Source organism: Tachypleus tridentatus, chromosome 2 (genome assembly GCF_004210375.1).
Source record: "Tachypleus tridentatus isolate NWPU-2018 chromosome 2, ASM421037v1, whole genome shotgun sequence".
Taxonomy (NCBI): Eukaryota; Metazoa; Arthropoda; class Merostomata; order Xiphosura; family Limulidae; genus Tachypleus; species Tachypleus tridentatus.
The window spans coordinates 5,741,063-5,754,819 of record NC_134826.1 but is presented as its reverse complement, the minus strand read 5'-3'; the positions used below and the strand labels follow the sequence as shown (position 1 = coordinate 5,754,819).

Below are 13,757 nucleotides of genomic sequence, written 5' to 3'. Positions count from 1 at the left end.
GTGATAAAATTAATAAACAGTTTATTTCGTATAGGTTGTTGTAAAAATAAGTATAGGTGAATAATATTAAACCACTTTTTAGTTCACATCAGAGAAAATTAACTTCAAAATATAGTGTCAAACTTATTTCATAAATTCCCGGTGATTAAAACGTTTCGACACAGACTGTAATCTTCCGTGTATTGTGAATCATTGCAGTCGATTGAATGTGATCACGTTGTAAACACGTGGATTCTAGTGATATACAGTTGTATTGACACTGATACTGTGTCGAAATGTTTTGTGAGTTATTAACTTGTCACTTTAAAACAGTATTTTATCTGGTTTGTCATTATTTACGGTGCTATTTATGGTGTGTTTGATTATCCATTTTTTTATTCATAACATCCGTGTATGTGTGTGTGTGTACTTATTTTTTTAAATGCATTCAGAAATTATTATTTAAAAAAAAAATTGTGTTCCGGATAAATCGCCTTAACCAAATGTCGACTCAGCAGATAGCCCGATGTGGCTTCGCTATAATAAAACACACACACAACAAATGTAGTTTCTGTCGTTGTTTTTTACGACACATTTCGAGAGCTCGTACTTTGTCCGTTTATTTTTCGTATCTTCAGAACTGTGTATTACAGTTTCATATAAATTACACCACTTTGTGTTGGTATTACTGTCTTGAGAGTTTTACATTCTGAACTAATTGCTTTATGATAAAGTCCGGCATAGCCAGGTGGGTTAAGGCGCTTGTTTGTTTGTTTGTTTTGGAATTTCGCACAAAGCTACTCGAGGGCTATCTGTGCTAGCCGTCCCTAATTTAGCAGTGTAAGACTAGAGAGAAGGCAGCTAGTCATCACCACCCACCGCCAACTCTTGGGCTACTCTTTTATCAACGAATAGTGGGATTGACCGTCACATTATACACCCCCACAGCTGGGAGGGCGAGCATGTTTAGCGCGACGCGGGCGCGAACCCGCGACCCTCGGATTACGAGTCGCACGCCTTACGCGCTTGGCCATGCCGGGCCCTAAGGCGCTTGACCTGTACCCCAAGAGTTGGCAGTGAGTGGTGATGACTAGCTGCCTTCCTTCTAGTCTTACACTGCAAAATTAGGGACGGCTAGCGCAGATAGCCATCATGTAGCTTTGCGCGAAATTTCAAATCAAACAAACAAACAAGCGCCTTAACCCACCTGGCTACATGATGAATTCAAAAATGATATACATTTCTCAGTCACGTACAGGCTTTTAACAGAACATCGTTTGTACTTTTACGTAAGTGAAACATTTTCATTGAAATCAGGCCACATTTTGTTATGTTTGACAACCACTGGCTACAGATTTCTCTAGATCAGTCGCGACATGAGAATCTTACAGATCATTATAAAAACCAAACATAATACAACAAAATGTTCATTGTGGTAAATACAGTTTTTCTTTTCGATTAAAAAAAAATCCTAACGCCATAGAAAAATAAATAAATATTTTCGAAATCTGCACAGCTGAATTATGGGAAAAAAATCTGTTATTAAAACCAAACCAACTTTTATGAAGTTTACCTTTCTCAGACCTATGTTATTTTAATTTTGCCTGCAGTTAAAAATCCAACTGCGTAGTTGTACAGGGTGGCCCATAAGTCCTTACCCATCCGCCCCCCGCTAGTACAGCGGTATGTCTTCGGATTTACAACGCTAAAATCAGGGGTTTGATTCCCCTCGGTGGGCTGAGCAGATAGCTTTTTATGGCTTTACTATAAGAAAAACACACACACCCCTACCCATCCATATATCTTATGTATCCAGTGTATCTGTGTGCTGTCCCTCATTCTCGCTGCATAATATTATGCGACGCCATGTTTTGTGAGACATTTTCAAGTATAAATGGGATTACAACGGCCATATTTCTCTGAAAAAACAAAACAAATTTATAATACATGAGTAATTGAATGTAACATAATAACATATGGATGGCTAGGGACTTACGGGCCTCCCTGTACAACAAAATCAACAACTGGCGGTATTACATAAAAACAGTTTGTATACAGTTCGAATTATTTAATGTTATATGCATGTACGTGTATTAAATTTATTATTTTCAGTTGACTTCCATGTAGCTAAGTTGTATTGCTTGTTTATCTGACCCCTTGATCAAGGAATTCCAGGTTAAAACATCAACCTGGTTTCACCATTTCGTTTGTTATGTTCCACACATGGAATTGAATGGTTTTTTTTTAATTTCGTGCAAAGCTAGCCGTCCCTAATTTAGCAGTGTAAGGCTAGAGGGAAGGCAGCTAGTCATCACAACCCATCAACGACTCTTGGGCTGCTCTTTTGTTAACGAATAGTGGAATTGACCGTCACGTTCTAACACCCCCACGGCCGAAAGGGAGCATGTTTGGTGTGACGGGGATTCGAACCCGCGACCCTCAGATTAGAAGTTGAGGGCCCCAACCACTTGGCCATCTTGGAATTGAAGGTTTCACATCGATGAGCGTTTTGTGAATTTTGTGATTATCTTTGAACATTAAAACATATGGTGATCGACAAGTTGCTTTTCAGTGATGAACTAATTGCATACGGTATACTTTATCTTATCGTTTCTTTTAATGTTTTCCTAAACAACTAAACTTTTTACCGTTTGTAAACAGAAGCTGGGCAGAGTGAACAAGTTTCATTTTATTTATGTGACACTAAGCTTCCACAAGCCTCCCTCCTTTCTTTTCTCTTCTGTTTTTCATTTTTATTTGTGTGTGTGACCGAGCGAGACCTTTTGGGGACCCACTAGACAACAGGGGACAGAAAAACACATAACTGGTCTTTTTCAAACGGCGGGAACACTGGCAATAAATAGAACAGCCTGATTTACAGCAACCCTTGAGACGCGAATTACCGGGACTACTTTTTTTTCTTTTCTTGTCCTTAAATACGAACGATAGCGAGAAAGTAAAGCTTATTTCACAATGGGAGAAAAATAAAAACCAACAAGAACACCTGTTCTGAGCAGGATATATCTGTATTTTAATCGTGAGTACATTGAATGTGTTGAGTTCACTTGTAAAGAGTGAGTGTCCGCAAAAATAATATTTATGGTGAAAGAGTAGCAGGTTAATAAAATATTCATCATAAGAGTAGCAGGTTAATAAAATATTCATCATAAGAGTAGCAGGTTAATAAAATATTCATCATAAGAGTAGCAGGTTAATAAAATATTCATCATAAGAGTAACAAGTTAATAAAATATTCATCATAAGAGTAGCAGGTTAATAAAATATTCATCATAAGAGTAACAGGTTAATAAAATATTCATCATAAGAGTAGCAGGTTAATAAAATATTCATCATAAGATTAACAGGCTAATAAAATATTCATCATAAGGTTCAAGTAAAATTACCATTTATTTTTCAAGTGTGGACTCTTCAGAAACTAGCTGGTAAACTTTAATTTTTCTCATATAGAGGCTACGTATATTGCTGTACTTTTCTATTACATATTTAATTAATATGAATAATCCAAATTCGATAAATATTTTGAAAAGCTAGAGAGTCAAAATAACCCGGTATGGCCAGGTGGTTAAGGCACTCGACTCGTAATCGAAGGGTCGCGGGTTCGAATTCCCGTCACACCAAACATGCTCGCCCTTTGAGCCGTGGGGGCGTTATAATGTTACAGTCAATCCCACTATAATTTATATGCAAAAACGGCTCGTTTGGACTGAGAAAACACTTTACATAGAAGAGCGAACAACGTCGAAACGTTCGCTCTTCTATGTAAAGCGTTTTCTCAGCCCAAACGAGCCGTTTTTGCATATAAATTTCTCAACAAGTGGGTTTCTCGTCATCACTGAGTCAATCCCACTATTTATTGGTAAAAGAGTGTGTGATTTTCTTATAGCAAAGCCACATCGGGCCATCTGCTGAGCCCGCCGAGGGAAATTGCACCCCTGATTTTAGCGATCTAAATCCTTAGGCTTACCACTGTGCTAGCGGGGGGCAGGTAAAAGAGTAGCCCAAGAGTTGGCGGTGGGTGGTGATGACTAACTGCCTTCTCTCTAGTCTTACACTGCTAAATTAGGGACGGCTAGAGCAGATAACCCACGAGTAGTTTTGTGGAAAGTTAAAAACAAACTAAATTAAAATACGTATATATTAAATAATTGTTTATAATAACAGAAAATTAATTTTTTATTGTAAATCGTTCAGTCAACATAGACTGTTTGAGTGGCAGTGTATAAAACTAGACGATATATTTGAAAGAAATTTGTTTTGAAATTCGCGCAAAGCTACTTGAGGTTTTTCTGTGCCAGCTGTCCGTTACGCAGCACAAACAAAAACTTTTAGTTAATTCTAATTACCTTCGACCCCAAATTTATAGTCAACTTGGTAATAATTGATAGATATGTACAAAGTTGAAGGATAGGCCTTTTTCTAGGTTAGGCTTAAATTTCATAATTAAACGTTAAGTTATTGATTATGCTGTTACTTAGACTGACAACGTTTATTTATTTCAAAATTATCGACGCCAAAATGTGTGCATTTTTTGGTTTGAATTTCGCACAAAGCTACATTAAAGGGAAGGCAACTAGTCATCACTACCCACAGCCAACTCTTGGGCAACTCTTTTACCAACGAATATTGGGATGATCGTCACATTATAATGCCCCATGGCTGAAAGGGCGAGCCTCTTTTGTGACAGGAGGATTCAAACCTGCGACCCTCGGATTACGAGTCGAGTGCCTTAACCACCTGGCCATGCCAGGCTGTGCATCTTTTTATCTAACTGTAGTTCTGTTTTGTAGTGCTTGTCAGAGAGTCAGTATTTAGTTAATTTTTGTATTTTGTTTTCAATATTTAGCTCTCAACCAAATCTCGTGGACAGTGTTCAGTAATTCGTGATGACGAGAAACCCACTTGAATATAAGTGTACTCTCAATATAGATACTATGAGCATTAGAACTTTAATTAAAATAAAGTACAGAACAACGCTACGACCTTCTTAGGTCATCTTCAGGTTAACAAAGAGAGTTTGTTATCCAATAATTTATTTATTTATTTTGTTATCCAGTGTACAAACATTATCCATAATTCACAGGAAAAAAACAACTTCTTAAAGCTGTGTTAAATTCAAAATACAAAGAACTAAACAACTTGCAGAAACAAAAAATGAATCTAGACCACAAACTGACTGCAAACCCTCTTTGTTAACCTGAAGATGACCTAAGAGGTCGAAACGTTGTTCTGTACTTTATTTTAATTAAAGTTATTCATACCAGCCATCTTGAGAATACATAGTATTCAGTAATGTTGATTTTAATGTTATTGAAAATAGTTTAATTGGACTACTTGCTGTTACACAGATGGAATTTATTCTGTTCACCATTTTACAGGCGGTAAAACTGGAGGCACGTACTTTCAACTTTTAACCCCGTAGTGAAGTCTCCCTTTAAATGGGGAAAAAGATACTTTTTCATAATTATCAGGGAATATCATGCTTCAACTTTGATTCAGTGATCAGGTTAATATAGTAAATAATGTGCCCCAATCACCCCCTCCCATCTGTGCATCATCACACTGTTTGGGTTTTTAAAAACTTTATTTTTTCTTTTGTAAATTGGAGTTTATGTGTAGAAATGTAGAATTAAGATGAACAAATATTGTTGAAATACATCTTTTTGTGAATGAAATTTGATTGAGATATATTTTTTGCAGTTATAATAGTAGAAGTTTATACATACACTAGTTGGGCTTTCGTAACATTTCATTTCAGGAATTTTGTTTTCATACAGCCAATTTTTCAGTAAATTGTCAAGAGGGAACAGTACATTACAAAGAAACTTTTGTTTTCACACAACTTCTTGACCAAAAACTTAAAATGTGTGATACCAAACTTGTGGTGATACAATTGTTAGACTATTTACCCATTTGCTTTTAAACTAAACCATCAGTTTGGTTCTATTTGTCTCCATTGTAACAAGTGATTCTTGTGTACTCCAATCCAGCTCAACCACCTTTAATAAGCTTATTACAGTGACAATGGTACCTGCTAAATGAGTGATATTGTCCCTAGCTAAGCAGATGTGGGTTGACTCCATTGTAACAAGTGATTCTTGTGTACTCAATCTAACTCAACCACCTTTAATAAGCTTATTACAGTGACAATGGTACCTGCTAAATGAGTGATATTGTCCCTAGCTAAGCAGATGTGGGTTGACTCCATTGTAACAAGTGATTCTTGTGTACTCCAATCTAACTCAACCACCTTTAATAAGCTTATTACAGTGACAATGGTACCTGCTAAATGAGTGATATTGTCCCTAGCTAAGCAGATGTGGGTTGACTCCATTGTAACAAGTGATTCTTGTGTACTCCAATCTAACTCAACCACCTTTAATAAGCTTATTACAGTGACAATGGTACCTGCTAAATGAGTGATATTGTCCCTAGCTAAGCAGATGTGGGTTGACTCCATTGTAACAAGTGATTCTTGTGTACTCCAATCTAACTCAACCACCTTTAATAAGCTTATTACAGTGACAATGGTACCTGCTAAATGAGTGATATTGTCCCTAGCTAAGCAGATGTGGGTTGACTCCATTGGCAGCAGCAGATCTGAGCAAGATCAGCATGATACATTAGTTAATGAATGCTCAGCAGCTATCAACTTTTTAAATACAAGGGACTGGCTCATTGTCTTCTTAAACTGTCATGGACCACTGAAATGAGAGTATGATAAAAAAAGTATTACAACTTACTTATAAATATTTTATCCTTTTTTTGTTTGTTTGTTTTCATGAAATACCATGGATCAGATAGGTGGTATTGTTCGACTGACCTGTTTGTGAATCAGTAGCTGAGAAAAATTGTATTAGGCTCACTGCTTTAGAACTACCCAAATTTTAGATAGATTGTTTTTAGTGCATATCATCGCAAGTTTATGCATTTATAATATATATAGGCATATGTGATTCTATTTCCTTCCCCTTTCTAGATATTTTTTAAGGAACTTTATTAGTTTGTAAGTTTTTATATACACACTTACTTTCTCTTGTAAACTAGTTCTTAAAAGCTGATTTCATTGTGAAGATAAATTATTTATCATTTTGATTTTTCAACTAAAGTGTTAATACCACTTAATTATTTAAATAGTGCAGTTTTTATTTGATCTTGAATATATTTTAAGTATTTCAATATCTCCATGGAATGTTACAAGTTTCATTTTAAGAACAACTTATCTCGATGTCATTTAAGCGAAATATCAGTTTGTTAAGCCTTTTTGATATAATATTTCGTAAAAACATATTTGTGTAAAACTTTTGATGCAATATTTTCCAGATGTATCCTTGTCCATTTTAATAAATATTATGGATAATTTTGAGGTCTTTTTCTATTTTCACAGGTATGGATAAAGAATATTCATTACAACCCCAGCCATTGACAGTGGAAGGAGGGGGTGTAGCCCGTTTGTTGTGCCAAATTACTGCTGTTCCCCCTGCGATAATCACCTGGCAACGAGATGGCCAGGACCTACCTCAAAATGAAAGCAGGTTTGTCATTGTTTTGTAATGAGAGAGATTGAAGTAATAAGGTGTGTGAAGTATTTATAATACAAACAGTCAGCTTTGTTTCATAATATTTGGGCCTTGTCAAATTATCATAAATATTTATACCTGTTATCAAACATCATGTACTTCCATATATTAAATATTTTACACAATACAAATTAAATTAGCTTGTACAGAATCATCGAAGTCAGTGTAAGAGATCCAGACACAGATGTGTTGTCTTAACTTGTACTAAATAATGTCTGTTCAGTTGCGAACTTCAAAACATATATTTATTAATTTAATATTAGTTTAATTTAAGTAGCTTCTTTTACATGTATATAATTAAATTTACTGATAGTGTTGCACAAGCTAATGATATTAATATATATATATATATGTTGTGTCTGTGAATGAAAGAAGTTTTAGAGACCTTCATACATTTTTATAGATGATTACAATATATATCAAATGAAAATAATTTTATTAAACTTACTACATGACAGTGTATATATAATAAGAAGCAACTAATACATAGCCATGACATACACTGTTGAATTCATTTAAAAACTTGTTTTGTGTTAACACTATTTTTTCATCTACTAGTGAATTACTTCTTTTTTTGGACTTTTCCAGATATACCCTGCTGGACTCAGGAATCCTGCAGATTACAGACATCTCCAGTGATGATCAAGGACTTTATCGCTGTATTGCAAGTAACCCTGCATATACAAGGCCTAGCAGCTATGCTTTGTTAACTGTTAAATCAGGTATCTGTTTTCATACTGTAGCATAGTTGTCAAAATTGATAAGAAGTTACAGATAATCACACTTCTGCTAATGTTTGGTTACCTGTTTTTTTTTTTTTATTATACATATTGAAAATTCTGGGACTTATTAGATGATATAGTAAGAAAAATACAACTACTGTTTATTTCCTAAGAAATTTGGGATATTTTTGTGTCCACCTTTGCAACCTGAATTAATGATTGGGTTAGCTTGGTCTAATGGTAGTATGCCACTGAAGATGCACTGCTCTTTCAATTTTTGTGGTGCTATGGGACACTAAATATAATTTCTTTACCTTAAATGGAATCCATCATCAACTGATGATTTCATACTTTGTACTCACTACAGCTGTCATCAATTGATGATACAGGCGTGAAACATTAGTTGGCAAGCCCCTCACACCAAAGTGACTGTATCTACTCAAAGTATTGCATCTGAGTCATTTCCTCAGTGTAAATCAAGAAAGGATGTATCAGCTTAGGGGATGAAACAAAACTGTTTTTCATCAAAAGTAAAAACAGAAGTATTAGCACGTTATGATTATTTCAATAATGAAGTAAACTTTTCAGATTTTTCATCATCATCAAATTCAATTGTTTCAAGCTCTGAATGTGATTTAGATAGTGAAGTAGAATCCATCAGTTCCTAAAGGGTAAGTTGTCACGATTTTGATCCATTCATTTTGTTGATAATAGAAACACTTGATTCACAAGTACATTTAGGCCCATGGATGAATCTAAAGAATTTGAATCTTTTTCTGCTATATTTGATCCAAGTATAATGAGTCGTATTGTGTGAGAATCAAACAGATATTATGAGTTTTGTAAACCCTTTAATTCCAAGGAAAGTGAAAGTAACACTACTTCATGAAGTAAGAAATGGGAAGATACAACTATTGAAGAAATGTACAGTTGTAGAAATGGGAAGATACAACTACTGAGGAAATGTACAATTGTAGAAAAGGGAAGATACAACTACTGAGGAAATGTACAGTTGTAGAAATGGGAAGTTACAACCATTGAGGAAATATACACTTGTAGAAATGGGAAGATACAACTACTGAGGAAATATACACTTGTAGAAATGGGAAGATACAACTACTGAGGAAATATACACTTGTAGAAATGGGAAGATACAACTACTGAGGAAATATACACTTGTAGAAATGGGAAGATACAACTACTGAGGAAATATACACTTGTAGAAATGGGAAGATACAACTACTGAGGAAATATACACTTGTAGAAATGGGAAGATACAACTACTGAGGAAATATACACTTGTAGAAATGGGAAGATACAACTACTGAGGAAATATACACTTGTAGAAATGGGAAGATACAACTACTGAGGAAATATACACTTGTAGAAATGGGAAGATACAACTACTGAGGAAATGTACAGTTGTAGAAATGGGAAGATACAACTATTGAGGAAATATACACTTGTAGAAATGGGAAGATACAACTACTGAGGAAATGTACAGTTGTTGAAATGGGAAGATACAACTATTGAGGAAATGTACAGTTGTAGAAATGGGAAGATACAACTATTGAGGAAATATACAGTTGTAGAAATGGGAAGATACAACTATTGAGGAAATGTACAGTTGTAGAAATGGGAAGTTACAACCATTGAGGAAGTGTACACTTGTAGAAATGGGAAGATACAACTACTGAGGAAATATACACTTGTAGAAATGGGAAGATACAACTACTGAGGAAATATACACTTGTAGAAATGGGAAGATACAACTACTGAGGAAATGTACAGTTGTAGAAATGGGAAGATACAACTACTGAGGAAATATACACTTGTAGAAATGGGAAGATACAACCATTGAGGAAGTGTACACTTGTAGAAATGGGAAGATACAACTACTGAGGAAATATACACTTGTAGAAATGGGAAGATACAACTATTGAGGAAATATACACTTGTAGAAATGGGAAGATACAACTACTGAGGAAATATACACTTGTAGAAATGGGAAGATACAACTACTGAGGAAATATACACTTGTAGAAATGGGAAGATACAACTACTGAGGAAATGTACAGTTGTAGAAATGGGAAGATACAACTATTGAGGAAATGTACAGTTGTAGAAATGGGAAGATACAACTACTGAGGAAAGATACACTTGTAGAAATGGGAAGATACAACTATTGAGGAAATATACAGTTGTAGAAATGGGAAGTTACAACCATTGAGGAAGTGTACACTTGTAGAAATGGGAAGATACAACTATTGAGGAAATATACACTTGTAGAAATGGGAAGATACAACTATTGAGGAAATATACACTTGTAGAAATGGGAAGATACAACTATTGAGGAAATATACAGTTGTAGAAATGGGAAGATACAACTACTGAGGAAATGTACACTTGTAGAAATGGGAAGATACAACTACTGAGGAAATATACACTTGTAGAAATGGGAAGATACAACTATTGAGGAAATATACACTTGTAGAAATGGGAAGATACAACTATTGAGGAAATATACAGTTGTAGAAATGGGAAGATACAACTACTGAGGAAATATACACTTGTAGAAATGGGAAGATACAACTATTGAGGAAATGTACAGTTGTAGAAATGGGAAGTTACAACCATTGAGGAAGTGTACACTTGTAGAAATGGGAAGATACAACTACTGAGGAAATATACACTTGTAGAAATGGGAAGATACAACTACTGAGGAAATATACACTTGTAGAAATGGGAAGATACAACTATTGAGGAAATGTACACTTGTAGAAATGGGAAGATACAACTATTGAGGAAATGTACACTTGTAGAAATGGGAAGATACAACTACTGAGGAAATATACACTTGTAGAAATGGGAAGATACAACTACTGAGGAAATATACACTTGTAGAAATGGGAAGATACAACTACTGAGGAAATATACACTTGTAGAAATGGGAAGATACAACTATTGAGGAAATGTACAGTTGTAGAAATGGAAAGTTACAACCATTGAGGAAGTGTACACTTGTAGAAATGGGAAGATACAACTACTGAGGAAATATACACTTGTAGAAATGGGAAGATACAACTACTGAGGAAATATACACTTGTAGAAATGGGAAGATACAACTATTGAGGAAATGTACACTTGTAGAAATGGGAAGATACAACTATTGAGGAAATGTACACTTGTAGAAATGGGAAGATACAACTACTGAGGAAGTGTACACTTGTAGAAATGGGAAGATACAACTACTGAGGAAATATACACTTGTAGAAATGGGAAGATACAACTATTGAGGAAATGTACACTTGTAGAAATGGGAAGATACAACTACTGAGGAAATATACACTTGTAGAAATGGGAAGATACAACTACTGAGGAAATGTACAGTTGTAGAAATGGGAAGATACAACTATTGAGGAAATGTACAGTTGTAGAAAAGGGAAGATACAACTATTGAGGAAATGTACAGTTGTAGAAATGGGAAGATACAACTATTGAAGAAATGTACAGTTGTAGAAAAGGGAAGATACAACTATTGAGGAAATGTACAGTTGTAGAAATGGGAAGATACAACTATTGAAGAAATGTACAGTTGTAGAAAAGGGAAGATACAACTATTGAGGAAATGTACAGTTGTAGGAATGGGAAGATACAACTATTGAGGAAATGTACAGTTGTAGAAAAGGGAAGATACAACTATTGAGGAAATGTACAGTTGTAGAAATGGGAAGATACAACTATTGAAGAAATGTACAGTTGTAGAAAAGGGAAGATACAACTATTGAGGAAATGTACAGTTGTAGAAATGGGAAGATACAACTATTGAAGAAATGTACAGTTGTAGAAAAGGGAAGATACAACTATTGAGGAAATGTACAGTTTTAGAAATGGGAAGATACAACTGTTCAGGAAATGTACACTTGTAGTAATTCCAAGAATAACATGCCTAAATGTGCACATCTGAAGAAGGTAGATGATGAGACCAAGAAGTAAGGAAGTATTTTAGTGGCAAACTGGACAAATATGGTTTTAGATTATACTATCAACATGAGGCTAGTTCACAAAAGTAGCATGCAAACTGGACAAATATGGTTTTAGATTATACTATCAACATGAGGCTAGTTCACAAAAGTAGCATGCAAACTGGACAAATATGGTTTTAGGTTATACTGTCAACATGAGGCTAGTTCACAAAAGTAGCATGCAAACTGGACAAATATGGTTTTACATTATACTGTTAACATGAGGCTAGTTGACAAAAGTGACGTGCAAACTGGACAAATATGGTTTTACATTATACTGTTAACATTAGGCTAGTTCACAAAAGTGACGTGCAAACTGGACAAATATGGTTTTACATTATACTGTTAACATTAGGCTAGTTCACAAAAGTGACGTGCAAACTGAACAAATATGGTTTTACATTATACTGTTAACATTAGGCTAGTTCACAAAAGTGACGTGCAAACTGGACAAATATGGTTTTACATTATACTGTTAACATTAGGCTAATTCACAAAAGTGACGTGCAAACTGGACAAATATGGTTTTACATTATACTGTCAACATGAGGCAAGTTGACATAGTGGCAAACTGGACAAGTGTGGTGTGAGGTGGTACAAGAAACTGTTTTTCCACCTAGTTAATACTTCAACTTTGAATTATTATGATGTGTATCTAGTAAAAACTGTCAAAAAGCTACTATTGAGGCAGTTTAGTTACAATGAAACTTACCAATTTTTGGAAAAGGATGGAGGATGACATGGCCTTTCTGTTCCTGATAGACTTGTTTGATAAACAAGCATTTTTTCAGCACTTTTTAGAAAGCATTCCATTCTCAAGAGCTAAAACAGTGGACAAAAACAATGCATATATGTATGCATCAACAAGAAAAGAAAAGAAGAGAAAGGTGGGAACTACCTGTTGTAAAGAATCTAGAGCAGTACTGTGTATTGGGAAACGTTTGTGTGATTTTCATACCCTAAGGGATATTTAAACTTGTAATAAATAGGTGTTTATTATGCTTTTGTTTTCATTTTGTTTCATATATTGTTCAAAATTTATTATAGAATACCAAATATTAAGATTTTTTACATCTGTGATGAGCTGTTACCTTTAACATTCCTGCTGTTTAAGTGTTAATTAAGAATAGTCTGTTAGGCAATGGTCACTATGATAGTAGTTATTTTGACCTTGGTAAGCAGTTCTAAATTGGAGTGATGTGTCTAAATCTTGTGATATCCAGATTGGTCATTAAGCATGGTCACATGCTAAACAATGTGCTAACCTAGTTTAAAGTATAACAAATAATACTTATTTCTTAGATTAATTATTTATATATTATAGTTAAAAAAGAACGCATTTACTATATTAGGAACTTTTCTGTGGAGGTAGAAATAAGTAAGTGATTTAACTTGTGGCAGTTACTACTGAAATACAACAATTAATGTAGCTA

At 34.7% G+C, this 13,757-nt stretch overlaps 1 protein-coding gene and 1 long non-coding RNA gene across 2 annotated transcripts in view; one reads left to right on the top strand and one right to left on the bottom strand.

Moving 5' to 3' along the window:
- Window positions 1-13,757, bottom strand: part of LOC143237539 (uncharacterized) — a 307,489-nt gene that overhangs the window by 164,366 nt on the left and 129,366 nt on the right. The gene's annotated exons all lie outside the window — the stretch shown is intronic.
- LOC143235113 (protogenin-like) overlaps window positions 1-13,757 on the top strand; it is a 58,054-nt gene that overhangs the window by 36,766 nt on the left and 7,531 nt on the right. The window contains exons 5-6 of the mRNA XM_076472943.1: window positions 7,385-7,532; window positions 8,166-8,299. Of these exons, the coding sequence (XP_076329058.1) occupies window positions 7,385-7,532; window positions 8,166-8,299 (282 nt within the window). The remainder of the gene's footprint in view (window positions 1-7,384; window positions 7,533-8,165; window positions 8,300-13,757) is intronic.